The sequence below is a fragment of the Rhamphochromis sp. 'chilingali' genome (assembly GCF_963969265.1).
Source record: "Rhamphochromis sp. 'chilingali' genome assembly, chromosome: 1".
Lineage (NCBI taxonomy): Eukaryota > Metazoa > Chordata > Actinopteri > Cichliformes > Cichlidae > Rhamphochromis > Rhamphochromis sp. 'chilingali'.
In genome coordinates this window covers 4909028-4936878 of record NC_137929.1, presented here as the reverse complement: position 1 = coordinate 4936878, position 27851 = coordinate 4909028, and the positions used below count along the sequence as shown (strand labels likewise).

Below are 27851 nucleotides of genomic sequence, written 5' to 3'. Positions count from 1 at the left end.
GTGCCAGTTTGCCTTAAGAGCGCCATCATAATACCAATCCCAATCAAAGTCAACCCGGTATGCTTAAATAACTTCCGGCCTGTGGCCCCCACACCAATTGTGAGTAAATGCTTTGAAGCACATCATGAACAGTCTCCCAACAGACCTGGATTCCCTTCAGTTCGCATACAGAACCAACCGATCTACAGAGCATGCTATCCCTACCACACTGCACGTTATGCTGTCACACCTGGAGAGGAAGAACACCTATGTAGGGCTGGGTATCGTCACTGATTTCTAGAATTGATTCGATTCCGATCCACAATTCGATTCAAGTCAATTTGGTTCGATTTGAATTAGGGAAATTTTGCGTTACACAGTCAGAAATATTATAATTCAGATCATGCATCAGGGAGTGGCTGTAGCTCAGGTGGTAGAGCAGGTCATCTACTGATCAGAAGGTTGGTGGTTCGATTCCTGGCTTCCCCTAGTCTGCATGCCAAATATCCTTGGGCAAGATACTAACCTGAAATTGCTCTCCGATGCGTTCATCGGAGTATGAATGTGTGTGAATGTCAGTTAGAAAGCACCTAGGAAAAATGTGCTTGTGTGAATGGGTGAATGCGCAAGTTGTGTAAAGCGCTTTGAGTGCTCAGAAGAGTAGAAAAGTGCTATATAAGAACCAGTCCATTTACCATATATTTCCATATTTTTATATCTATAAAAAGAAAGCTGACACTTGTGAGACTTTATCAAAGGTGTAAGAATCACAGCAGATGCCTTTGTGTCAAAGAAAGGGAGGATAATACACAGAAAAAGATGAAGGCGATTTTCCTGGCCTGGGATTTTATACAAATATTCTGCAGTAGATCAAAAACGAAAGAAAACGATTAATCAACATATGAACATTACCTGATGCTGCTGACGTGAAGCAGAGCAAAGTTACAGAGGTTTCAGAGACACAGCTGAGCGTTTTGCAATTTTGCATAATTTAAAGTTTTAATTTGTTCAGTATTGAACAGTAAAAGGAAAGAAACAGCCGCCGACAGCACTGTAAACAACGGTAGTGAATAATAGAGAAAACAGATTTTTAGACGGGAAGCTGTTTTTGAAGTATACTGAGAGAGAGAGAGAGAGCTGTGCATGGAGTGTGATTTTAACATGGTGGAGGCAAAACAGCAAAAGTAAGAGGGAATTCATGGCGATGTTTATGTGAAGCATAGTTTGGATCTTCTTTTGCTGCTGGTTCAGTCAATATTGTTTGGAGAGAGATAAAACTAACAGCTTCAGAATCTAATGCAAAAAGGGCGTAAACACAAAGCGCGGACCCGCGGAAGCATCAGAATCAGCGAGCTGTTGGCTTTCAGATGGCTCGTGCCATCGGGTGAGAAAGGCGACATCTCACTGATTCTGATCTATGATCCGTAAACGCTTTGTGTTCACGTCTTTGTGCAGAATCCGTGTACCTGCTCTCATTTACTGTTTTAGCTGTTTGGTGGTTGTTGAAAATTTGTAAGGTTTAACCTGAGATTGTGGCGGTTCGGACAAAATAAATTTATATTAAAAAGATCGATTCAGGATTTTAATGAATTGATATCACGTTATCCAAGCTAGATTTTAATCGATAATCAAAACCCACCCCTACACCTATGCCAGAGTCTTTTTGATCGACTTTAGCTCAACTTTTAACACAATCATTCCACAGCAGTTGGTGGAAAAGCTGATGCTATTAGGCGTGAACCCGGCAACCTGCAAGTGGGTTTCTAGCTTCCTGACAAAGAGCCAACAGAAAGTCAAGGTGGGCAGCCACATACTAAGACCTTAGAGAGCACAGGCTCTCCTCAGGGGTGTGTCCTGAGCCCACTGCTGTTCAGCCTGGTCACTCATGACTGTACAGCCAGATTCAGCACTAATCACATTGTGAAGTTTGCAGATGAAACAACTGTGGTTGGTGTAATCACTTACAACGACGAGTCTGCCTATAGAATGTAAGTGGAGCAGCTTGAAGTGTGGTGAAGATCCCACAATCTCACGTCGCAGATGGAGCGGCTCAAGCAATGAAACCCAGACCTCCCACAAAGCAAAGCATAAAGTAGTTACCTTCTGGAGCAGCTGGAGTCCTATAGACACTCAGCCTCTTCACTACAGAAACACCTCCTACAACATCCATTCTTTACACTCTAACTGCTGTGTTTGTGGAAACACTCCAACACACACCGCTTCACCAGAACGTCCTCGGTTTGCCCCGGGGGTCTCCTCCCAGTGGGACATGCCTGGAACACCTTACCCAGGAGGCCCCGGGGTTTGCCAAACTTCACATCAAATCCGTCTGTCGATCTCCCACTCCCTTCTCCTATCACTTGTGAAAAAGACACCGAAACTCACAATAACTCGTTCCAGACACTAGGTTCTGGACACTATCTCTTCCAAGGCTGCCCTTTGTCACCAGTTCTGTTCATAATTTTTGTGGACAGCCTATTCCGGACAGCCTACACCCTATTCCGGCTAAGGACCGTGCTCTCAGATTTGGTGGTGCTGATTTTCATTCCCACCACTTCACACTTGGCTCCAAACCGTTTCAAAGCAAGTTGGAGGCCATAAACCGATGAAACCAACAGAACCACATCATCTGCAAAAAGCAGAGGTTAGATTCTGAGGCCACCCAAACAACGGCCTTCCAGCACTTGGCTATGCCTAAAAATTCTGTCCACAAAAATTATGAACAGAACTGGTGACAAAGGGCAGCCTTGGAAGAGATAGTGTCCAGAACCTAGTGTCCAGAACATATGGGTGTAGGTCTGGTGATACGATTACACAATCAATCATTGACCTGCGGCCTAGAATGTCCTGGTGACTGTTATGTGACGGCTGTGTGCAGGCAGGAAAAGGACCCAAGGTGCAGACTCCAGAGACAAATGTAAACTGAAACAGCTTTAATGCTGAACTCAAACAGAACAAAAGTAAGAATCCAAATAACTTACACGGGCAGACAAAACACACAGCTAGATAAGGGTAGATCACGACAATGACAAACAAACACAGGGCTTAAATACATAGAGGGAGCAATCAGTGAATGGACAACAGGAGGGAAACACAGCTGGGGCAATTCAAAACTGACGAGACAAGGAAGCGTAAACTGAACACACTGAGATAAGACAGAGACCTTCAAAGTAAAACAGGAAACACATAACACAGACTGAACAAAGACACAGACTCACATGCAGGCACTACAGAGGGAACAGAGACATGGGACCAGGGCAGACACAGACACTGACTGGACACGGGGATATAGCGGACAGGGGAGACAGCAACAAATGATTACACAGAGACAAACCATAAGACATGACTCTAACAAAAACCCAAAGACTAGAAATGATAAATAATATAGTAAACTCAAAAACCCTGGGTCAACGACCCAGGCATCCTCACAGTCACACGTGCACTTATGGATATTCTTACGTTTAAACATGGTGTTTGTTATGGCCAAACTGTGGTTTGCACAGAAGTCCAACACCAAAACACCACTTGGGCTCAGATCCAGGAGGCCGTTCCTCCCAGTCACACCTCTCCAGGTGTTACTGTAATTGCCCATGAGCACTGAAGTCTCCCAGTAGGACAACAGAGTCTCCAGGTGGAGAACCCTCCATCACCCCAACCAGGGACTCTAAGAACGTTGGGCACTCTGAGCTGACACTTGGCGCATATGTGGAGATAACAGTCAGGACCCATTCCCTGACCTGGAGATGCAGGGAACAAACCCTCTCGTCCCAACATACAATCAGCAAACTGAGGAGATACCAGGATAACCACTCCAGCTTGCCACCTCTCACCAGGAGTAACTCCAGACTGAGACAGAGTCCAGCCCTTCTCCAGGAGCCTGGTTCCAGAGCCCAGGCCGTGCCTTAAGGTGCGTCCGACTATGTCTAGCCAGTACCTCTCAACCTCACGCACTAACTCAGGCTCCTTTTGCACCAGAGAGGTGACATTCCATATCCCAATCACCAGTCTTGGTAGCCGTGTGTCGGTCGACCAGGACCTCCGCTTCTGACTGTTGCCTGATTCACAATGTACTCAACCCCTAAGGCGCCTCCTGCAGGTGGCGGGCCTACAGGAAGATAGGCACATGTCTCTTTTTCACGCTGTGCCCAGCTGGGCTCCATGGACTAAGGCTAGACGCCCGCCCTCGGGCACCTGCCCTGGGCCTCGATCCATAAGGATCTTCTGAATCGCTCTTTGTCTGGTCCCTCATCCAGGACCAATTTGCCATTGGAGACCCTAGCAGGGGGCACAAAGCACCCAGACAACATAACCCCTAGGATCCCCGGGACACACAAACCCCTCCACCACAAAAAGATAGCGATTCGTGGAGGGGCATCATATTTCCATCTATACAATATTAGTTATCATTCCCCACAGCTAACAATACAGCTTTTCTTGTACAAGCTCTGGCCATGTTTCATGTAAATTATTCTAGTTTATACACACCCACGCAAAATTACTTCTCTCCCTATATTTAAAGTAGATTAAAAACACTTTTTTTTTTTTATAATTTGCCTTTTCTGATGCATTTTATGCAGTATTCACTACACTTCTGCCAAATACTTTTTAGTATTATGTAATATGTTCTCTTTTAAATGTCAATAGAATACTGTGATTTTGTTATTTAATTGCTTGTAAGGTGTACTTGATTGTCTTGAAAAGTTCTTCTGAATAAAATGTTATTTTATTCTATTTATTATTTTTGGCCTGCCCAGATGCCAAAGTGTAAGGTTTGCTTTTCTTCTAAAACACTGAGACATGCTTGATATTTGTTGATGTATTTGCAGTTCAGAGGAGTCAGAAATCGGAACCACAACATTGTGTTCAGAATCCAGCATGGAGATTACTGTAAATAGATGTAAAAGTAGTTGTTGTACATGTACAGACCGCAAATATGGAGTCCAGGTGTATTTGATGCTGCTGGGCAGACTGACTACTGGGAACCACTGAGCTCTTCTTGTTCACTCTGTGGAGACACCATAAAAAGTCAGAATAGTACAACAAAACATTAAAACCTAAAATGCAACCGTCTGGTCCTCTGCACTTTTTTAACCTAAAGAAATAAAAAAAAAACCCACTTGATAATACCTGAGCAGCATATTTGACAAAAAGACATGTCAGTTCTCTTATCTTAACATTCTGTTGTTATTGTAATATTCTGTTGCTATCTGAACATTAACAACATAAAACTCCAGTCACTCTAAATATCCAAACCCTAATAAGTAAGTAAAAGTTATTTATATAGCACTTTTGTAAACAGGAAGCTATTTCAAAGTGCTTCACATGGGAATATAAAAGCATATCAAATAAGACAACATATTATAAATGAATATTACCCAAATGCCTGTCTAAACAGATGTATTTTAAGCTGTTTTTTAAAAGAAATCAAATCAAATCACTTTTATTGTCACATCACATGTGCAGGTACATTGGTACAGTACAGAAGCCACAGAGTTGATGGTGTGTAGTAGAGGAGGTAAACTGTTCCACAATATTGGAGCCAGGGTTTGAAAAGCACGATCCGCCTTTGTTTTCAAACGGGTCCGTGGAATGGTTACAACACCACTAGCAGTGGATCTAAGGATCCGGTTTGGAGAGTAGGGTTGAAGAAGCTCAATAATAGCGGTGCAACGGATCAAAAGTCTCACGGTTCGGATCGAATGACGTTTTTTTTCGTCATGGATCGGATCAATTTTCGGATCAGCAGAAAAAAAAAAGAAGACAAAAATTTAACTTGCCATTTACTTATTTAAGTATTTTTTGCCTATTAAAAAAACATTCAACTCAAGACTCATTCCACGGAATTATATAAAAAGAAATTAAGATGCAATATAGGGCAGTACAGGGCTTTCTATCTACCACTCCGCTGTGATATAATGAGCGGTCACGCTCACGTAACTTTCCGTTGCCCTGGAAGTCCACCCATTTGTTAGGGCAACAGAAGATGCCTGGGACAGCTCAGTTATAACTTTTAAACTTTTCCTGCTCATACATGCTTGGAACGATCTTGTCACTGAAGTGGATGCCGCGACGGAATGTCATAGCAAGGCTCAAGCACGTTCATCATAGTTTAAACTAGTGCTGTCAGTGTAAATCTCGTTAAAATGACGTTAATGCCATAACTGCATTAACGCGGCAAATCTCCATTAACTAGTTACCACGGATTGTCCCGTCCGTGGGGCTGCAAAGCGTCAAAGCGTTAACTAAAGCGTTGACTAGTTTAAACCCCTTGTTTTGCACAACAGAATACAGCCTCCCATCTGCAGCTAAACACCCCAATAGCTTTTGTAATAGCTTTAGTCCGGTCAGATTGGGCAGCAAAGGGCTGCTTAAATACCGCAAACTCCTCTGCTCCTCCTCCACTTGGACTGCTAGCGTTGATGTAACAGGTATTACAATTAAATAATATGAGATACGCATTAAATTAAATTAATCAACGACTTTGGACCAGTATCAGAAAGCTCTAGGTAAGACTATGGAGCCTTGAAAGGATCAGCAGAGAAGGAACCACACAATGACAGATAAGATGTAGTTTGAATAGAAAATGTATTGAAAGTTGTAAAGTTTACAAACCCTGCCTGTCTAAAGCCGGCTTCCTACAGTGCACATGGCACATTAAAGGGCCCCAAAATAAAATAAAAACCAAATATTCTCTTTAAGGAAATTTTCTAAAGAGTTCAATTAAAGAGTTTCTGTCCATTGGTTCTAACACTACTCGGGTACATTTTTAAAGTGTTAGTCTTATCTGTGTCAAGCGATGTAGTTGTAGTCCTGAGGTTCGCTGAAGCTGGATCACACGGCTGGCCACACCGTACTCTAGCCTGTCTACAGTCATTCTCTTGGGATTGGCTTGCCACTGAACCCACGGGGTTCAGATCTCGAATGATCCAGTCCTGGTCAAAAACCAATCGGAGCTTGTGGTGAGATAACTCGCCTGACTGACGCAGCTTCCCACGGCCGTATTTCACAGATTTCAGATCCTAATAAATAGCCATCAATTAACTACTAGTATGTGAAGATAAATTGCGAATTTAACTTTTATTTTAGCTTTTCTTACCAGGATCTTTCAGCTAATTTGGCGGTTGCCAACCCTAACCCTAACCTGTGATCCGTTGCACCACTACTCAATAATATAAGTGAGGGCCTCATCTCATAAGGACATGAATGTAAAAGTGAGGATTTTAAACTGATATTTATACCCAACCGGAAGCCAGTGCAAGGATTTTAACAGAGGGGTGAAATCGGAGAATTTATGACTGTGGGTCAAAAGCCTTGCTGATGCATTTTGAACCGCTTGAAGGCGATAGAAACCTTTGGCAGACAAGAAAAGACTGCGTTACAGTAATCTAAACTAGAGGAGACGAAGGCATGGACAAGGATCTGCAGTTCGCCTTTGGAGACAATAGTCCTGAGTTTGGCAATGTTTCTTAAATGAAAAAAGCAGGAGTGGGTCGCAGATTTAATATGAGTGTCAAAAAGACAGAGACTGATCAAAAATTATCCCAAGATTCCGAGCGGTAGATTTTATTGAGGGTGAGAAAGGAGACAGACTTACGGCCATACCACTCTGAGCCCGCCCGATCTCGTCTGGTCTCAGAAGCTAAGCAAGATTGGGCTTGGTTAGTACTTGAATAGGAGACTGCCTGGGAATACCAGGTGCTGTAAGCTTGTGGGGTGGCTGTGGCTCAGGTAGTAGAGCAGATCAGCTACTGACTGGAAGGTTGGTGGTTCAATTCTTGGTTTCAGTCAGTTAGAGTGGATAATTTGTCTAATTCTCAGGGTTTAAAGGAAATTTATAATTGGATGTCATCTGCATACAAAAGCTAAACAGGGATTTTTTGTTGTGTAAAAATACTTTTGACAAAAAATGGCTTTTAAAAACATGAACAGCTAAAGATTCAGTATGTTCAAAGCACAAAACTGATATTATACAGAACCTCAGCAGACAGCAAGAAGAGTACCACTGGTTTCAGTGCTTCTTGTATGTCTGGAATGTCACGGCAGACAACTTTCTTAAACAGAGGTGAAAACACTACATCCAGATGAACAGAATCAACTTTTTGGGGGTAAATGTATATCAGGTGACCTTATATGCACTGAGGGGTTCCACACACAGACTGAAACTAAGATGTTTACTCCAGAACAGTGTGGAAGTTCCTACCTACACTGTGTTTGAAGCAAAGCACAAAGTAGTTACCTTCTGGAGAAGCTGGAGTCCTACAGACACTCAGCCTCTTCACTACAGAAACACCTCTTACAACATCCATTCTTTAACTAACTGCTGTGTTTGTGGAAACACTCCAACCACTTCACATATGAACATTGAAATGTGTGTGAAAAAGAGCTGAGCTGACATCAAACATGATGGAGGATTTATTCACAAACACTGAGTCACAACAACATTTACACACACATTACCTTTCTGCTTGACGACACACGCCTGATTTAAAGTCAATGCCAAAACCTTTAGACTGGTCACTCTGTAAGGACACAGAGCTGGGTGGAGGTCCAGGCTGGTTCCTGTGAATAATGATGGAGCAGTGATGTGAGTGCTGAGCTGTGACATGGAGAAGAGTCATGGACAGTTAGAGATGGTCATCTCACCTCTGAGCTTTGGTCTGGCTCTCATGTTCCCCACACAGAGTGCTTTTAGAGGGAGGGACTCCCTCCTCTCTGTCCTCACACTGATCCATGCTGCTCAATTCAGCTCACACACACTTTCTACCTGCAGAGGAAACACAAATCATTCATGTGCACGTCAACTGAAATTCTCATTTCCATCATGTGTGCTGTCCAAATATCAGCTGCTTTTTTCTTGCTTCATCTCAGTGTCAGCTGAATGCAGTGACAGCAGTGTGAGGCAGAGGAAGCTGTCATCAGCTGCTCTACCTCTACTATCAGTCCACCAGAGAGAACTGTTGCTTTTTTAATTCAGTTAATGCCAGTCTGCTGTTTTCTGACTGTGTAGCTTTAATGTAAAGATGGAAAGTTTTAGGAGTTACAGCTCTGTACTCATATTTTTATTGGTGAGAGGAATAATTAGAAATGAGTGCATCAGAGAGCAGCTAGAGAGCAGAAAGCTTTGGAGACTATGTTACAGGCTGGGATTGTTTAGACCTCTGCAGAGGAGACAGAGTGGATATGCTTCATGGATGCAGTGATGGAGGACATATTGAAGATTGCTGTGACAGAGGAGGATGGGTGAGATGGAGCCTCAAAAGGAGATGAAGAAAACCTTACTATAGGACAATGATCAACAAACATTACCAAATTATTGGTTTATTGCTGTTTGAGATCCCTGGAGTATGATGATAATAATTAAAACACATTTTGAAAATATTCACATCAGTACTTTCATTCATTTATAGTGTTTCTTCTTAATATGCTAAAAATACTTTTTTTTAATATATAGAGCATATTAACTCTACCTACCAATCAAAGCGCTTTATACAACCTACCTCAATCACACTTTCACACCAGCACTTTTTTCTCTGCTATTTCTATGTGAGCACTTTCTTTCAGGCATTCAATCTGACTGGAGAACTTGAGGGTTGGTGTGTTGTCCAAGGATAATTGCGTGTAGACCTTGAGTACCTGGAAGTCGAATCTCCATGGCACACTAGTTATAACTGATATGTAATTGTGTAATTGTCTAAGTATCTTGATGTACATGGATGACATCAAGCTGTATGCCAAGAGTGAACAAGACACCGATTCACAGATCCACACCACTAGGATATACAGCAATTACGGCTGGGCGATATGGCCTAAAATCCATATGACGGTATAATTTGAAGCATGTGCGGTAACGAGATATATCGCGATAGATTCTTTTCTTCTATATAACGTATTTTACACTCTATAAGGCAGACTTAAAATCCTTTAATTTTCTCAAAAGTCGACAGTGTGCCTTGTGTATGAATTCTGGTTGTGCTTACTGACCTCGAACTAATTTTATATAGTACACGGTGTGCAGAAATCTGTCCAAAAATGTTTTATTACAACTTTGGTAAGCTATTAAGGTGCACCGCTTGATGGATTGTTGGAGTATTACGGCTGCCGTAGTCAGGAGCCTTGCGGAGTAATCTGGGCCCAAAATTCCGTCTGCTTCAGGTCCCAAAGTCAAACAAACACTGCGGCATCACTGAGAGTTAAAAACTGTCTAAATTCTTTCATCTTTAATAAATTGATCAGCGTTATTACTTTACCAGGTGTAACAATTAAGTTTAACCTCCAGGCATCCATGAAAACAGAATTTATTAAATTCAACGGAGTCAGAAGTTAGCTTGCTAGTTTCCACCTAAATATGATATGCCATGTTGACAGAGATTTCTGAAAAAATTAAAACGTACAGCTCTGCTATCACTTCCAACATAAATGAAGACAGAAAACTAAACAGCAGTGGCGTTTGCAGGGTTACTGAAGTTGGACTAACTGGTATATAATGATGTGCTACGTGATTGCTAGCAAAACAGCTATGTTAGCATAACATTAGCACAGTGAAGGTGAAGGATGAACGCTAACTTTTTTCCACTCGATAAAAGTTAACGTGGGGGATTCTGGTGATTAAGGACAGATGCAATTGCAAGGATGCTATACACGGGCCAAAATTCAGTCAGGAGAACAACTGAGATAATCCATCCACAATACGAGGTTAGTCATTAATATACTGCAACAATATGGGAATAGAGTGGCTGCGGGAGAATTAAGCATTAATGAATCAATGGTAAGGAAAGGCTTTACCCATATTTAAAAAGTGCTTTGTCTCTTGGCTATTACTGTCGCCCGGCATAATTTGCAGATAATGTTGTTTGCAGCCGCTGCAATGCTTTTGACCAAAACAGGTGCAGCTTGATGACACTATCAACATGCGCTATCACGGTACAGGGGTATAGTCAAAATCTCTACCGTTGGCCAAATTTATATTGTTTCTACTGTATATCGTTTATACCGCCCAACCCCAACAGCAAGGACATCGGAATGTCATTCGGACTGGAGAAGTGTAGTCGGGTGGTAACAAAGAGGGGGAAGGTAGGAGGCAACATTGCAGACATAGTGCACAGTTACAAGTACCTGGGGATCCCACAGGTAAATGGGAACCATGAAGATGTAACATATGTGTTAAATACTTGTGAATTTCACCCAAAACACTTTTTCTTTTGGGATTAAATATGTCATTTTGCATCTCCGTCTCCTGCCTGTGTGATCTGAGTCTGTCTGCATTCGTGTTGTGTGTGTGCGCTTGTAACGTGCAGTGGAGGTGAAGCCAGCCGCGGAGGTGTGCAGGTGGATAGCGAAGGAGCAACAGCTTCTGACTTTCCAAAAAGTACTCATTTATTTACAATATCAAAAATAAAAGTGCTACCTCTACCACACATTACTAAAGAGCACACTAGTCTGCGTACACACGGGAGCATCCATTACAGGAGGAGTGCGAAGAAGAACAAAAATGGGGTGACACCAGTCGTGAGACAGGAGGCGCCGCCATGTGGTGATACACTGCATTACAATAGCAACTGTTACATAGTCCCCCCCTGGTGAGAAAAAGGCTGTCCTCAGCCGTACACAGCTGAAAAAGCACACACCACACCTAACAGTACCCTATACATAGAGGTTACAGCTAAGATTGGTGCACACACACAGGTCAAAAGACCATTTAAAAATGAAATTGGTGAAAATAAGACGAATATGTACAGTGGAAAATCAGTTTTCTTAGTTTTTTTCACTTTTTTCTTTTGTTCTTTTTTTTTTTCTAAGTAAATGCCAAGAATGAACCTTAACGCACGAAAGAGCCATAAAACTGGATTAAGTAGAGCAAACAGAAACATCTACATATCATGACTCAAAGTAGCAATGCAACAAGACAGCATCAAACAGGTTTAACCAAAACATTTCACTTCAGATCAAGCCTGGTTGTGTGAAAATCATTAGTCCATCTTTTGTTGCTCCAGCCAGACGTAACTCTGGGGCAACGTCTGGGCCTGAGATTGTAATGTCCACCAGCAGCTGGGTGCTGGACAGATCTGGGTGAAACACTCTCTGGAACAGCGCCCACACCAGAAGAAGAGTCAATGTCCGGTAAATCAAAGGGGAATGGCTCAGAGTCAATGTCAGTGTCTGCAGGGGGGCCAGGGTGGGCCTGAGAGTCGGAGTTCAGACCCTCTGCGGTCTCTCTCTCAGCAGGCAATGAAACAGAATGTTCTTTGGAAGTGAGAGAGTCCCAGGTATGGAACGGGTGCATGTTCACAACATGATAAACACCTGCATCCACACCGGAGTCCATTCGCGTCGCGGAGTCAGCTTCTCTCTTTTTCTTTCTCACAAGCGGAGCAGCGGCACACCACGGTATCCAGAAATTAGTCGGGTCCCACCTGAGCTGAGGCTGCGGCCATGGCTGGAGAAAATGTCCGAGTGTCCGCAAAACTGGGGGGATTTCCGAGACAGTTCACGTGCTAGAAGAGAAGAATCCTCAGCGGCATGTAAAAATCGTCTGAAGTCCAAGTTGTAACGTTCGGGCGCCAGTTGTAACGTGGAGTGGAGGTGAAGCCAGCCGCGGAGGTGTGCAGGTGGATAGCGAAGGAGCAACAGCTTCTGACTTTCCAAAAAGTACTCATTTATTTACAATATCAAAAATTAAACGTGCTACCTCTACCACACATTACTAAAGAGCACACTAGTCCGCGTACACACGGGAGCATCCATTACAGGAGGAGTGCGAAGAAGAACAAAAAGGGGGTGACACCAGTCGTGAGACAGGAGGCGCCGCCATTATTTTGTTTATTGTTCTTATAGGTTGTTTTTGATGATTTTTCAGTGACATTATTTATTTTGCGCTTTTTGTTTTCGAGAGCTTAAGTTAATGTTTTAAAACAATTTGTTGTATTTGATTTATTATATTATTGTAGTGTTAATGAAGCTGCAGCCTCAACTCCTTTCAGCATGGCCGGAGGAGAGGTGTACTGGCAGTCGCGTGACACACACAGATCAGACACATATTTCTGTGTTGCAGATGTGCAGTAAAGAGCCAAAGACCCAGTACTGTCTCCTGCCTCTTACTTTCACGCCAGAACACAATGCAGCAACAACAGGTGTAACACTTGAACGAGTTACAAAGAGGCCGCTGGAGAATGACAGAGCTAAGATCCTGTGGGACTTCCAGATACAGACAGACAAAATGGTGGTGGCTAACCAACCGGACATAGTGGTGGTAGACAAACAGAAGAAGACGGCTGTAGTGACAGATGAAGTGGTTCCCAATGACAGCAACATGAGAAAGAAGGAACACGAGAAGCTTGAGAAATACCTAGGGCTCAGAGAAGAGCTCAAGAAGATGTGGAAGGTGAATGTAACAGTGGTCCCAGTGGTAATTGGAGCACTAGGTGCGGTGACTCCCAAGCTAGGCGAGAGGCTCCAGCAGATCCCGGGAACAATATTGGAGATCTCTGTCCAGAAGAGAGCAGGAACAGCTAAGATACTACGCAGGACCCTCAAGCTCCCAGGCCTCTGGTAGAGGACCCGAGCTTGAAGGATAGACAGCCTGCAGTGGCGAGCGGGGGATTTTTTTTTTTTATTGTTAAGACAAACAGCTTAATTTAGTATAAATTTTTTTCTCCCCCTTTTGTGAGTGTGGACGCTTCCTCTCTTTGCTCTCTAAATGCTTTGCTTCTTTTATTGATTTTTATGCAGATTTTTCCCTTTTTTCCATATGAGCTTACCCTACGATAGCTTCTGGACACTTATAGATCATTAGGACTAAAGTGTTATTAACAGAAACAGCAACATTTTTATAGTTACCTTATCCTCAGCGCTCCGTGTGTCTGTGGCCTAGACACAGCTGAAGCCTGATTACAGCGTCTGGGCACCGAACAGCCTCAATAGCCTGGAAAGGTGCTAACCGCTAGGCTAACTAGCAACAAGATGCCTTCCTCTCCACAGATGACTACCACAGACTCTTGCAGAAGATTGCAGTACTGGAGACAAAAATTCATCGCTTAGAAGTAAACGTGGAGGTAAATGGACTGTGTGGAAATGAAACAACCTTGCCTTTGATTCAAAACAATGGTGATGAGCAAGCTAGTACACAGCTAAGGAGCACAGATAACATGACCAAGGAAGTAGACTATGTACTTTATAATAAATCCTCAAGTGATAATCCCCCCTTGGACTGTCTTGGTGCAAAACCAAGACATAAATCATGTCTCCTAGAAGGGGGAGGACGTATCACAGGCAGGGCACAGCGAGCTGAAATCTCTGAAACCGACTGGCCTTCACTTCCTACGAGACAGAGAAGCTCTTCTACCCCTGTATACAAGAGGAAACAGGACTGGACAACTTTGAATAGGAAGGTTAACAACAAACCTCCAAAACAACTGAATGTGAAACTGCAGAACAGATTTGCCCCACTATCAAAGGACCCTGGATCTATATCGGACAACCATCCATCTAAAAGTAGCGAAGTAAGGTCTGAAAATCTGTTGAAAAGTGAAAGGCCACAGGGAAAGCTAAAGGCTAGGCCTGAAACGCTGATTGTGGGTGACTCTGCCGTAAAGGATGTACAAAGCATGTGCGGTAAGAACACTAAAGTCTTCTGCTTTCCTAACGATATGGTCAACATCCTGAAGGCAAGGCAAGGCAAGGCAAGTTTATTTGTATAGCACAATTCAACAACAAGGTGATTCAAAGTGCTTTACAGAGACATTAGAAACAAGAACAAATAAAAAGCATGATTTAAAATTGATTAAAACAAGCAAATAAACTAACTAACTAATTAACAAACAAACAAACAAACAAACAAACAAACAAACAAACAAACAAACAAACAAACAACAGTATATAAAATCAAAACAGATAAAATCAGAACAGTAGGTAAAATCAGTAGTTAATGTAAGTTTTGAAATTTAAGCTTAAAGTGTGGATTTGGTGCTTTATTCAAATGCAGCTGAGAACAGGTGAGTCTTCAACCTGGATTTAAATAAACTGAGTGTTTCAGCTGATCTGAGGCTTTCTGGGAGTTTGTTCCAGATATAAGGAGCATAAAAGCTGAATGCAGCTTCTCCGTGTCTGGTTCTGACTCTGGGAACTGATAAAAGACCGGATCCAGATGACCTGAGGGATCTGGATGGTTCATACTGGGTCAGGAGGTCATTGATGTATTTTGGTCCTAAACCATTCAGAGCTTTATAGACCAGCATCAGAACTTTAAAGTCTATCCTCTGACGGACAGGCAGCCAGTGTAAAGACCTCAGAGCTGGACTGATGTGGTCCACTTTTTTGGTCTTAGTGAGGACTCGAGCAGCAGAGTTCTGAATGAGCTGTAGTTGTCTGACTGATTTTTTAGGTAGACCTGTAAAGATGCTGTTACAGTAATCAAGCCTACTAAAGATGAATGCATGGACTAGTTGTTCCAGGTCCTGTTGAGACATCAGATCTTTTATCCTTGAAATATTCTTGAGGTGATAGTAAGCTGACTTTGTTATTGTCTTAATGTGTTTTTCTAAGTTTAGGTCTGCATCCATCACTACACCCAAATTTCTCGCCTGATTTGTGGTTTTTAGATGTATAGATTGAAGTTCTCTGGTGACCTGTAATCGTTTTTCTTTGGCGCCAAAGACTATTACCTCAGTTTTGTTTTTGTTTAGCTGGAGAAAATTGTGGCACAACCAGTCATTGATTTCCTCAATGCATTTACCAAGAGCCTGTACAGGGCCTCGGTCTCCTGGTGACATTGTAATATATATTTGTGTGTCATCTGCATAGCTGTGATAGTTTATTTTGTTGTTGTTTATAATCTGTGCCAGTGGGAGCATGTAAATGTTAAACAGAGGGGGTCCCAAGATGGAACCTTGGGGAACTCCACATGTGATACTTGTCTGCTCAGATGTGAAGTTACCTATTGATACAAAGTATTTCCTGTTTTCTAAGTATGTTTTGAACCAGTTTAGTACAGTTCCTGAAAGACCTGTCCAGTTCTCCAGTCGTTTGAGTAATATGTTGTGGTCAACTGTATCAAATGCTGCACTGAGATCCAGTAAAACTAGGACTGACATTTTTCCACTGTCTGTATTCAGACATATGTCATTAAACACTTTGATCAGAGCGGTTTCAGTGCTGCGGTTCTGTCTAAAACCTGACTGGAAGGCATCATAGCAATTATTCTGTTTTAAGAAGTAACTGAGCTGTTGAGAAACTGCTTTTTCAATGATCTTACTTAAAAACGGGAGATTTGAGATCGGCCTGTAGTTGTTCATTTGTGTCTTGTCAAGATTGTCCTTTTTCAGTATAGGTTTGATTACAGCAGTTTTTAGTGATTCTGGAAACACACCTGATAATAAAGAAAAGTTGACGATCTGTAACAGGTCTGACTCTAAAGTCTTTGAGACCTTTTTGAAAAAACTTGTTGGCAGGACATCTAAACAGCAGGAGGAGGAGTTCAGTTGACCTAAGATGTCCTCCAGGTCTTTGCTGTTAATAGGGTGAAACTGTTTCATGGTGTTTAAACAGTTTTTTGGTGGACACAGTACATATCCTGGATCTGCTGTTGATGTACCAACTGCTTGTCTAATTTTTTGGATTTTTTCAGTGAAGAATTTGGCAAAGTCATTGCAGGCCATGGTCGAATGAAGTTCAGCTGCCACTGACACAGGAGGGTTTGTTAGCCTGTCAACTGTAGAAAATAAGACCCGAGCATTATGGCTGTTTTTAGTGATGATGTCAGAGAAGTAGGACCTCCTTGCACTCCTCAGTTGTAAATTATAAGTTATTATAAGTTTCTCTTTATAGATGTCATAATGAACCTGGAGGTTTGTTTTTCTCCATCTGCGCTCAGCTTTCCTACACTCTCTTTTTTCATTTTTCACCAGTGTGGAGTTTCTCCATGGAGACTTTTTCCTTCCAGAGATAACCTTCACCTTAATGGGAGCAATAGTGTCCATTACATTTAACATGTTAGCATTGAAGCTATTGACGAGCTCATTGACTGACCCTCTGGACAGGTCAGGTGTTAATGGGAAGACCTGGTTAAAAATTGCACTACTGTGTTCAGTTATACACCGTTTTGTGATCACTGTTGTTGATATATTTGTGTGGGCTGAGATTTTACTTTCAAAGAAAACACAGTAATGATCAGACAGGCCCACATCAGACACAGTAACCTTTGAAATGCTCAGGCCTTTGGAGATCAGTAGGTCAAGAGTGTGTCCTCTATTATGTGTGGCCTCTGTTACATGCTGAGTCAGCCCAAAGTTGCCCAGAGTGTTACTCAGGTCTTTAGTCCCTTTGTCCTGAGGGTTGTCCACATGAATGTTAAAATCCCCAGCAATAATTACACAGTCAAAATCAACACAGATCACAGGCAGCAGTTCACTGAGGTCATTAAAAAAGTCTGTGCAGTATTTGGGAGGCCTGTAAACATTAAGAAACACAACTTTGGATGGGGCCTTCAGCTGTAAAGCCACATATTCAAAAGACTGAAAACTTCCAGGAGATAGCTGCTTACATTGAAATGATTCATTAAATAAGACAGCGACCCCTCCTCCTCTCCTGCTCACCCTGACCTCACTGATAAAACTGTAGTTAGGAGGGGTCGTCTCGATGAGAACAGCTCCACTGTTACTTTGGTCCAACCAAGTTTCAGTTAAAAACATAAAATCAAGGCTGTGCTCAGTGATTAAATCATTAATTAAAAATGTTTTCCCAGCTAGAGATCTAATGTTTAATAAAGCCAACTTAAGTGTTTTAGAGGTATTACTTGTCCCCTCGTGTTTGGGAGCAGTCTGTGGCACACAAGGTATGTTTACTATATTTAAAGATCTTTTAGAGTGCAGCTCTCTGTGTTTTGACCAGGCCACATGTCTCCTGTCACCTAAAAGTACAGAAATTTTAAAACCTTCTAGTAAACAGGGTCCCAGCTTCTCCTGGGAAAAGTCATCACTGCCATAATCCTCACAGCCCGGACCCTTCACACATCACGCATCAGACTGCGGAGACAGGGCATGAAGAGGAACTAAGGGGGGCGAGGCTGGGCAATGTGACTTCGATTGCTCTGTTGAGGGTGGGGCTCGATGGCGAACCTTTGGCCGCTCTGGTGGGGGGTTTATGGGGGACAAAAAGGGATTGGGACGGGGGGTAGATCTGAGCCCAGCATTGACCCGCTCCATCATCTCCTCAGTGAATTTCAGGTGTGGGGAGGAGGGAGAAAGGGAGGGGGAGGAGGGTGATGGCCTGTCAGGGGTTTGGGGGACTGGGGAAGGTCGTGGTCCCTTGTCCTGGTCGTTGGTGTTGTTGAGAGAGTTGGAGGCAGATAGGGACCCCTCTTCTTGCCTTAGATGTCTCTCCTTTCTGAGGCTCTTCCCGGGTGGGGGCAAATGGAGCTCCTCCTCAAGGTTTCTGCTGGGCTTTGTCTGTTCTTGGAGTACTGTTTGTTCCTCTTTATGAGATAACTCCTCGTTTATCTCAGCCTTGGCACCAAGCACGGATGGATGACGTATGGAATAAAACAAGTTGGAGGTGAACAGTTTCACCCCTGACTTGTTAAAATTAAATCCATTTGCTTTGAACAGATGCCTGCGTTCCCAAAAAATATTAAAGTTGTCGATAAAGTGCACTGAGTGGTCAGCACATGCTGATATAAGCTATTTATTCAGTGTAAACAACCTGCTGAATCTCTCGTCTCCTCCTCTGACCGGCGGTACAGGTCCACTGATGAATACAGCTGCATTCAGAGAGTTTACAGTATTTAGTAATCCAGTAAAGTCCCATTTCAGAACCTCCGACTGTTGTTTGGACACATCGTTTGACCCTGTATGCAGAACAGTGTTTGTCACAGTTGGATATTCATCTGCAATTTGAAGAATTCTCTCCTTCAGGTTGTTGACCATATCGTTAGGAAAGCAGAGGACTTTAGTGTTCTTACCGCACATCCTTTGTACATCCTTTACGGCAGAGTCACCCACAATCAGAGTTTCAGGCCTAGCCTTTAGCTTTCCCTGTGGTCTTTTACTTTTCAACAGATTTTCAGACCTTACTTCGCTGCTTTTAGATGGATGGTTGTCCGATATAGATCCAGGGTCCTTTGATAGTGGAGCAAATCTGTTCTGCAGTTTCACATTCAGTTGTTTTGGAGGTTTGTTGTTAACCTTCCTATTCACGGTTGTCCAGTCCTGTTTCCTCCCGTATACAGGGGTAGAAGAGCTTCTCTGTCTCGTAGGAAGTGAAGGCCAGTCGGTTTCAGAGATTTCAGCTCGCTGTGCCCTGCCTGTGATACGTTCTCCCCCTTCCAGGAGACATGATTTATGTCTTGGTTTTGCACCAAGACAGTCTAAGGGGGGATTATCACTTGAGGATTTATAAAAATGCACAGAGTCTACTTTCTTGGTCATGTTATCTGTGCTCCTTAGCTGTGTACTAGCTTGCTCATCGCCATTGTTTTGAATCAAAGGCAAGGTTGTTTCATTTCCACACAGTCCATTTACCTCCACGTTTACTTCTAAGCGATGAATTTTTGTCTCCAGTACTGCAATCTTCTGCAGGAGGCTGTGGTAGTCATCTGTGGAGAGGGAAGGCATCTTGTTGCTAGTTAGCCTAGCGGTTAGCACCTTTCCAGGCTATTGAGGCTGCTCAGTGCCCAGACGCTGTAATCAGGCTTCAGCTGTGTCTAGGCCACAGACACACGGAGCGCTGAGGACAAGGTAATCATAAAATGTTGCTGTTTCTGTTAAGAACACTCTAGTCCTAATGATCTACAAGTGTCCAGAAGTTATTGCAGGTAAGCTCACACGGAAAAAAGGGAAAAAATCAGCATAAAAATCAATAAAAATCAATATAAGAAGCAAAGCATTCAAGAGCAAAGAGATGAAGCGTCCACACTCACAAAGGGGAGGAGCAATTTTTGAAGGAGAGAATGCTTCAAATTGCAGATGAATATCCAACTGTGACAAACATTGTCCTGCATACAGGGTCAAACGATGTGTCCAAACAACAATCGGAGGTTCTGAAACGGGACTTTACTGGATTATTAAATACTGTAAACTTTCTGAATGCAGCTGTATTCATCAGTGGACCTGTACCGCCGGTCAGAGGAGGAGACGAGAGATTCAGCAGGTTGTTTACACTGAATAAATAGCTTATATCAGCATGTACTGACCACTCGGTGCATTTTATCAACAACTTTAACATTTTTTGGAAACGCAGGCATCTGTTCAAAGCAAATGGATTTAATTTTAACAAGTCAGGGGTGAAACTGTTCACCTCCAACTTGTTTTATTCCATACGTCATCCATCTGTGCTTGGTGCCAAGGCTGAGATAAACGAGGAGTTATCTCATAAAGAGGAACAAACAGTACTCCAAGAACAGACAAAGCCCAGCAGAAACCTTGAGGAGGAGCTCCATCTGCCCCCACCCGGGAAGAGCCTCAGAAAGGAGAGACATCTGAGGCAAGAAGAGGCAAGAAGAGGGGTCCCTATTTGCCTCCAACTCTCTCAACAACACCAACGACCAGGACCAGGGACCACGATCTTCCCCAGTCCCCCAAACCCCTGACAGGCCATCACCCTCCTCCCCCTCCCTTTCTCCCTCCTCCCCACACCTGAAATTCACTGAGGAGATGATGGAGCGGGTCAATGCTGGGCTCAGATCTACCCCCCGGCCCAATCCCTTTTTGTCCCCCATAAACCCCCCACCAGAGCGGCCAAAGGTTCGCCATCGAGCCCCACCCTCAACAGAGCAATCGAAGTCACATTGCCCAGCCTCGCCCCCCTTAGTTCCTCTTTACCACCTTCATGCCCTGTCTCCGCAGTCTGATGTGTGATGTGTGGAGGGTCCGGGCTGCGAGGATTATGGCAGTGGTGACTTTTCCCAGGAGAAGCTGGGACCCTGTTTACTAGAAGGTTTTAAAATCTCTGTACTTTTAGGTGACAGAAGGAGACATGTGGCCTGGTCAAAACACAGAAAGGTGCACTCTAAAAGATCTTTAAACATAGTAAACATACCTTGTGTGCCACAGACTGCTCCCAAACACGAGGGGACAAGTAATGCCTCTAAAACACTTAAGTTGGCTTTATTAAACATTAGATCTCTAGCTGGGAAAACATTTTTAATTAATGATTTAATCACTGAGCACAGCCTTGATTTTATGTTTTTAACTGAAACTTGGTTGGACCAAAGTAACAGTGGAGCTGTTCTCATCGAGACGACCCCTCCTAACTACAGTTTTATCAGTGAGGCCAGGGTGAGCAGGAGAGGAGGGGGGGGGGGGGGTTGCTGTCTTATTTAATGAATCATTTCAATGTAAGCAGCTATCTCCTGGAAGTTTTCAGTCTTTTGAATATGTGGCTTTACAGCTGAAGGCCCCATCCAAAGTTGTGTTTCTTAATGTTTACAGGCCTCCCAAATACTGCACAGACTTTTTTAATGACCTCAGTGAACTGCTGTCTGTGATCTGTGTTGATTTTGACTGTGTAATTATTGTTGGGGATTTTAACATTCATGTGGACAACCCTCAGGACAAAGGGACTAAAGACCTGAGTAACACTCTGGGCAACTTTGGGCTGACTCAGCATGTAACAGAGGCCACACATAATAGAGGACACACTCTTGACCTACTGATCTCCAAAGGCCTGAGCATTTCAAACATTACTGTGTCTGATGTGGGCCTGTCTGATCATTACTGTGTTTTCTTTGAAAGTAAAATCTCAGCCCACACAAATATATCAACAACAGTGATCACAAAACGGTGTATAACTGAAGACTGTAGTGAGATCTTTAACCAGATCTTCCCATTATCACCTGACCTGTCCAGAGGGTCAGTCAATGAGCTCGTCAATAGCTTCAATGCTAACATGTTAAATGTAATGGACACTATTGCTCCCATTAAGGTGAAGGTTATCTCTGGAAGGAAAAAGTCTCCATGGAGAAACTCCACACTAGTGAAAAATGAAAAAAGAGAGTGTAGGAAAGCTGAGCGCAGATGGAGAAAAACAAACCTCCAGGTTCATTATGACATCTATAAAGAGAAACTTATAATAACTTATAATTTACAACTGAGGAGTGCAAGGAGGTCCTACTTCTCTGACATCATCACCAAAAACAGTCATAATGCTCGGGTCTTATTTTCTACAGTTGACAGGCTAACAAACCCTCCCGTGTCAGTGGCAGCTGAACTTCATTCGACCATGGCCTGCAATGACTTTGCCAATTTCTTCACAGAAAAAATCTAAAAAATTAGACAAGCAATTGGTACATCAACAGCAGATCCAGGATATGTACTGTGTCCACCAAACAACTGTTTAAACACCATGAAACTGTTTTACCCTATTAAAAGTAAAGACCTGGAGGACATCTTAGGTCAACTGAACTCCTCCTCCTGCTGTTTAGATGACCTGCAAACAATTTTTTTCAAATAGGTCTCAAAGACTTTGGAGTCAGACCTGTTACAAATCGTCAGCTTTTCTTTAATGTCAGGTGTGTTTCCAGAACCACTAAAAACTGCTGTAATTAAAGCTATACTGAAAACGACAATCTTGACAAGACACAAATGAACAACTACAGGCCGATCTCAAATCTCCCATTTTTAAGTAAGATCATTGAAAAAGCAGTTTCTCAACAGCTCAGTTACTTCTTAAAACAGAATAACTGCTATGATGCCTTCCAGTCAGGTTTTAGACAGAACCACAGCACTGAAACCGCTCTGACCAAAGTGTTCAATGACATATGTCTGAACACAGACAATGGAAAAATGTCAGTCCTAGTTTTACTGGATCTCAGTGCAGCATTTGATACAGTTGACCACAACATATTACTGAAACGACTGGAGAACTGGGCCGGTCTTTCAGGAACTGTACTAAACTGGTTTAAGACATACTTAGAAAACAGGAAATACTTTGTATCAATAAGTAACTTCACATCCGAGCAGACAAGTATCACATGTGGAGTTCCCCAAGGTTCCATCTTGGGACCCCCTCTGTTTAACATTTACATGCTCCCACTGGCACAGATGATAAAGAACAACAAAATAAACTACCACAGCTATGCAGATGACACACAAATATATATCACAATGTCACCAGGAGACCAAGGCCCTGTACAGGCTCTTGGTAAATGCATTAAGGAAATTAATGACTGGTTGTGCCACAATTTTCTCCAGCTAAACAAAAACAAAACTGAGGTAATAGGTTTTGGCGCCAAAGAAAAACCATTACAGGTCACCAGAGAACTTCAATCTATACACCTAAAAACCACAAACCAGACGAGAAATTTGGGCGTAGTGATGGATGCAGACCTAAACTTAGAAAAACACATTAAGACAATAACAAAGGCAGCTTACTATCACCTCAAAAATATCTCAAGGATAAAAGATCTGATGTCTCAACAGGACCTGGAAAAACTAGTCCATGCATTCATCTTTAGTAGGCTTGATTACTGTAACAGCATCTTTACAGGTCTACCTAAAAAAATCAGTCAGACAACTACAGCTCATTCAGAACTCTGCTGCTCGAGTCCTCACTAAGACCAAAAAAGTGGATCACATCAGTCCAGCTCTGAGGTCTTTACACTGGCTGCCTGTCCGTCAGAGGATAGACTTTAAAGTTCTAATGCTGGTCTATAAAGCTCTGAATGGTTTAGGACCAAAATACATCAGTGACCTCCTGACCCAGTATGAACCTTCCAGATCCCTCAGGTCATCTGGATCCGGTCTTTTATCAGTTCCCAGAGTCAGAACCAGACACGGAGAAGCTGCATTCAGCTTTTATGCTCCTTATAACTGAATTGAACTAAACCAAGATGGCGACACGTAAACTCTCGGTGTAGCATCTCCCTCTGGACTGAAATAGGGCTTTGGACAAAGCGGGCCGGTCTAAATACTGACTCTGGGTAGGCAAACCTGTGTCTACCGTGTCTGCCTCCACCTGGACTCTGGATTGACGGGCCGGAGCCTGCCGGTGCCTACTGCGTCTACTAGATTCCAGGCCGGGGCCTGTTGTGTCCCCCAGACTCGGAGCTAATCAGGCCTGGAGCCCGCTGTATTCCCCGGACTTGGAGCTGGCAGGCCGGAGCCTGCTACATGGTCTATATTTTGAAGCTAACGAAGCCGGAGTCTGCTACACCGCCCGGACTCGGAGCTAAAAGGACGGAGCCTGCTATACTGCCTGGACGCAGAGTTAACAGGCTGGAAACTGCTACACTGTCCGGACACACAGCTAACAGGCCGGGCTGGAGTCTGCTACGACGCACCTCCATCTGATCCCCGGATTGCTTAGTCCACCTCCGCTCGGATTCGGAGCTAATAGGTTGGAGCCTTTTGTATTTACCCCCATTTTGGACTCTGGGCTATCATTATGAAGACGAGGACACTTATCGAAGCTTTATTGTGTGTATTCGTGGTCTGGGACTTGGGACATTGCGGTGCTCCTTGGGTGAGTATGGGTGAAACTTATTTTAGTGGCACTAGGTCAACTGTAGCAGTGCACCTGGAGTCACCAACGATTCATCTGGCTCTGGTTGCTAGCTTAAATCGATATGAAGTATTACCCAAATTACAAGGTTCCTTTGTTCTGTACAATCTTTCACTTTCACTTAAGAAAAAGCAGTATTTGTCGTTAACATCTGCAAAGTACGAAAATGCTTTTAAATGTAATATGAAACGAAGGTTAATGATGATTGTTTTATTTTTACTTATATCCGGAGATGTGCAACCAAATCCTGGACCTGAATTGAAAAGTGTCCAGACCCCTGCCGATATTAAATCTCAGCCAGGATTAAAATGTGTTCATCTAAACGTACGCAGTTTATTACACAAGATGGACTTGGTCAGAATTTGGGCGAAATCGACAAACGCGGATATTGTGATTATCTCCAAAACTTGGTTGTCCAAATCTATTACAGATGATGACATCAACATAACGGGATACAATCTTTATCGCACAGATAGGCCTAGGAAAGGTGGAGGTGTAGCAATTTATGTTAAATCAAGATATGAAGTATCCATTGTTTTATCTGTATCTATTCCTAAACAAATGGAATTCTTGGCTTTGGATATTAAAATAGTAAAGTCTCTTTCTATAACAGTTGTTGGGTGCTATAGGCCTCCGTCTGCTGTAAAGGAAACTTTATTATCTCTAAAGCATCTTCTGTCCAAATTAAAATATAACGAACTTCTATTGGCCGGAGGCTTGAACTGGGACTGGCTGAATATAGCTTCTGATGAATTTAAATCCTTCTGTGACTCTGTTAATCTTAGCCAGTTGGTCAACCTACCTACAAGGCCAAATATAAAGAGTCCTGACAAATCTACTTTGATTGACCTAATTCTAACAAATGTCCCTCATAAGTTTCTGTCTCTAGGCGTGTTTTGTAATGATTTAAGCGATCATTGTGTAGTTGCTACCTGTAGGAACACTAAAATCCCTAAATGTAAACCGCGTATCATCTGTAAAAGAAATTTTAAAATATTTAATGAGCAAGCGTTTCATTATGACTTGTCTATGGTAAATTGGGAAAACTTGAGTCTGATACCAGACATCCATCTGGCTTGGGCTTATTTTAAAGAAATTTTTATGAAGATTTTAAATAAGCATGCACCTGCCAGAAAATTTAGGGTCAAGGGACGGGAGAATCCTTGGTTTTCATCGGAATTATCAGAGTCCATCCATCAGCGTAACGTGGCATGGGCAAAAGCTAGGAAAAACGATTCCCTGACTGACTGGTTAGACTTCAGGAAATTAAGAAACAAATGCACGACACTTATCAAGAAGGCTAAGTCAGAATATTATTTATCTGTTACTACAGAAAACCTCAATAACCCTCAGAAATTTTGGAAAGTAATTAAGTCCTTATCTATAAATAAAATATCACAGGCTCTTCCAAAATTCATTTTAAAAGATTCTGTCCCAGTTTATGACAGAACTGAGGTCTTAAATAGCTTTAACAAGCACTTCGTAGCTACTAGTTTTTTATTTAACTCTGTTGGAGCAGCCCCCATGATTCCCTGCACAGAACCCCAAACATATTTTGGGGAGGTTTTTGATTGTTCTCCTTTTTCTGTCCAGGAAGTGCATAAAGCTCTTAAAGCCTTAGATCACAGGAAACCCCCAGGGCCAGACTTAATGGAGCCCTATTTTCTGAAAATAGCAGCTGATTACATTGCACAACCTCTTACGATCCTTTTTAATCTTTCAATCCAAAATAAAGGAATTCCACTTGTTTGGAAGTCTGCTTTTGTTACGCCAATATTAAAAGGAGGCGACCCGGCCATTTTGACTAATTACAGGCCAATATCAAACTTGTGTGTTTTGGCAAAAGTCCTTGAGTCTCTCGTCAGTGAGCAATTAAAAGAGTTCTTGTACTGTAAGTTCTTTCAAAGCTACAATCTGGGTTCAGAAAACAGCATAGTGCTGTCACGGCTGCCACAAAAGTGATAAATGACATACTTGTTGCTCTTGATAAAAAACAGCACTGTGCTTCTCTCTTTATTGACCTGTCAAAAGCTTTCGACACTGTGGATCACGCCATTTTAAAGCATAGGCTTCTTTCTTTGGGGCTGTCTAGACATGTTGTCTCCTGGTTTACTAATTATTTGAGTGACAGGACTCAATGCATTAAATGTGAAAATCTGTGCTCAGAACTTTTGAATATTCACACTGGGGTGCCACAGGGTTCAATTGTAGGACCTCTGCTGTTCATCATGTATATAAATGATTTGGGACAAAATGTGTCCAATGCTAGAATGCATTTTTATGCTGATGACACAGTTATTTATTCCTTTGGCTCAAACCTTGAAAAGGCAATAGAATCTTTGCAGAAAGCTTTTGACATGGTTCAGCACACACTTCTGGAGCTGAAATTGGTTCTCAGTGCTGAAAAGACAAAGCTAATGTTGTTTTCAAACATGAAGAGATTTCCTCAAACTGTCCCTTTGGTGTCCACTCTTGAGGGAAACCTCATAGAAGTGGTGCATATGAACTCAAAGTACAAACTACAAGTACACAAACACGAACGTAGCTCAGAGTGGCGGACACACTCGGCCTCGTTGGTCCAGCTGTGAGTCCGTTACCGTGAACTATGGAGCGGCAGATTTGTGCTGAACTAAGCTGCACACAGCTGATGTTAGCCAGGAAACATTACACACTGACTTTAATGGAGAGACCGGAAATACAAACACACACAGTTTGTTGTGTGAAGAAATCAAACACGAGCTGAACAAACAGTAAAGTTCCTAAAGACAAACTGTTAAAGGAGGAAACAAAGCAAACTTACAGTTTCTTCACACACCAACAACAAGCTCCACTCCACACCTGGACACTAAACACGGACACACAGGTGAGCTGCTTCCTGGAAGGAGGCGGGACTCCACCTGAAACTCAGCACAGGTGGGATGGGCTCAGCTCTGTGTGTGCTGATGTGTTAACTTTAAAAATATGCCGTCTGACTGCTCAGACTGAGTCAGAGTAAAGTTCACATGCTGACGTGTGGAGACATGAAACCTTGTTGTAGCTGCAGGTGTGAACACACTGATCCCAGATCAGCTCTGCTGTGTTTGTAACATGAACATTTCTGCTGCAAAGCTTCAAATGTTCAGCATGTTTCTCTGTTTCCAGTCTATAGATCCAGTCACACTTTCTACCTTCACCTGTGCAGTAAAGACTGAGAGCAGAGCTGAAACCAAGCGTCCAATCAGTGAGCAGCATCAACACCTGAGCTTCATTCAGACTCTGTTATTGAAGATGTTGTTGGTACAAAGTTCATCTGCTGCTCACATGAATCCATGAAAGATTTATTTCACTGAATGTTTCTTCAAAGCTCGTTTCAACCTGTTGAAGTCATGAATGAAAGTGCAGACTGA

The 27851-nt window shown here is 42.7% G+C and overlaps 1 protein-coding gene across 8 annotated transcripts in view; it reads right to left on the bottom strand.

Moving 5' to 3' along the window:
• Positions 1-27851, bottom strand: part of LOC308397169 (protein NLRC3-like) — a 60484-nt gene that overhangs the window by 25454 nt on the left and 7179 nt on the right. For 5 of the 8 annotated variants that reach the window (XM_080882963.1, XM_080882964.1, XM_080882965.1 and 2 more), the window contains exons 2-4: positions 8623-8743; positions 8437-8538; positions 4906-4984 (exon numbers count right to left, since the gene is read on the bottom strand). In XM_080882963.1, the coding sequence (XP_080739089.1) occupies positions 4906-4984; positions 8437-8538; positions 8623-8711 (270 nt within the window). In that variant the 5' untranslated portion in view covers positions 8712-8743. Of the gene's footprint in view, positions 1-4905; positions 4985-8436; positions 8539-8622; positions 8744-27265; positions 27334-27851 lie in introns of those variants that run through there. The other 3 variants (XM_080882966.1, XM_080882967.1, XM_080882962.1) reach the window with 2 other exon arrangements.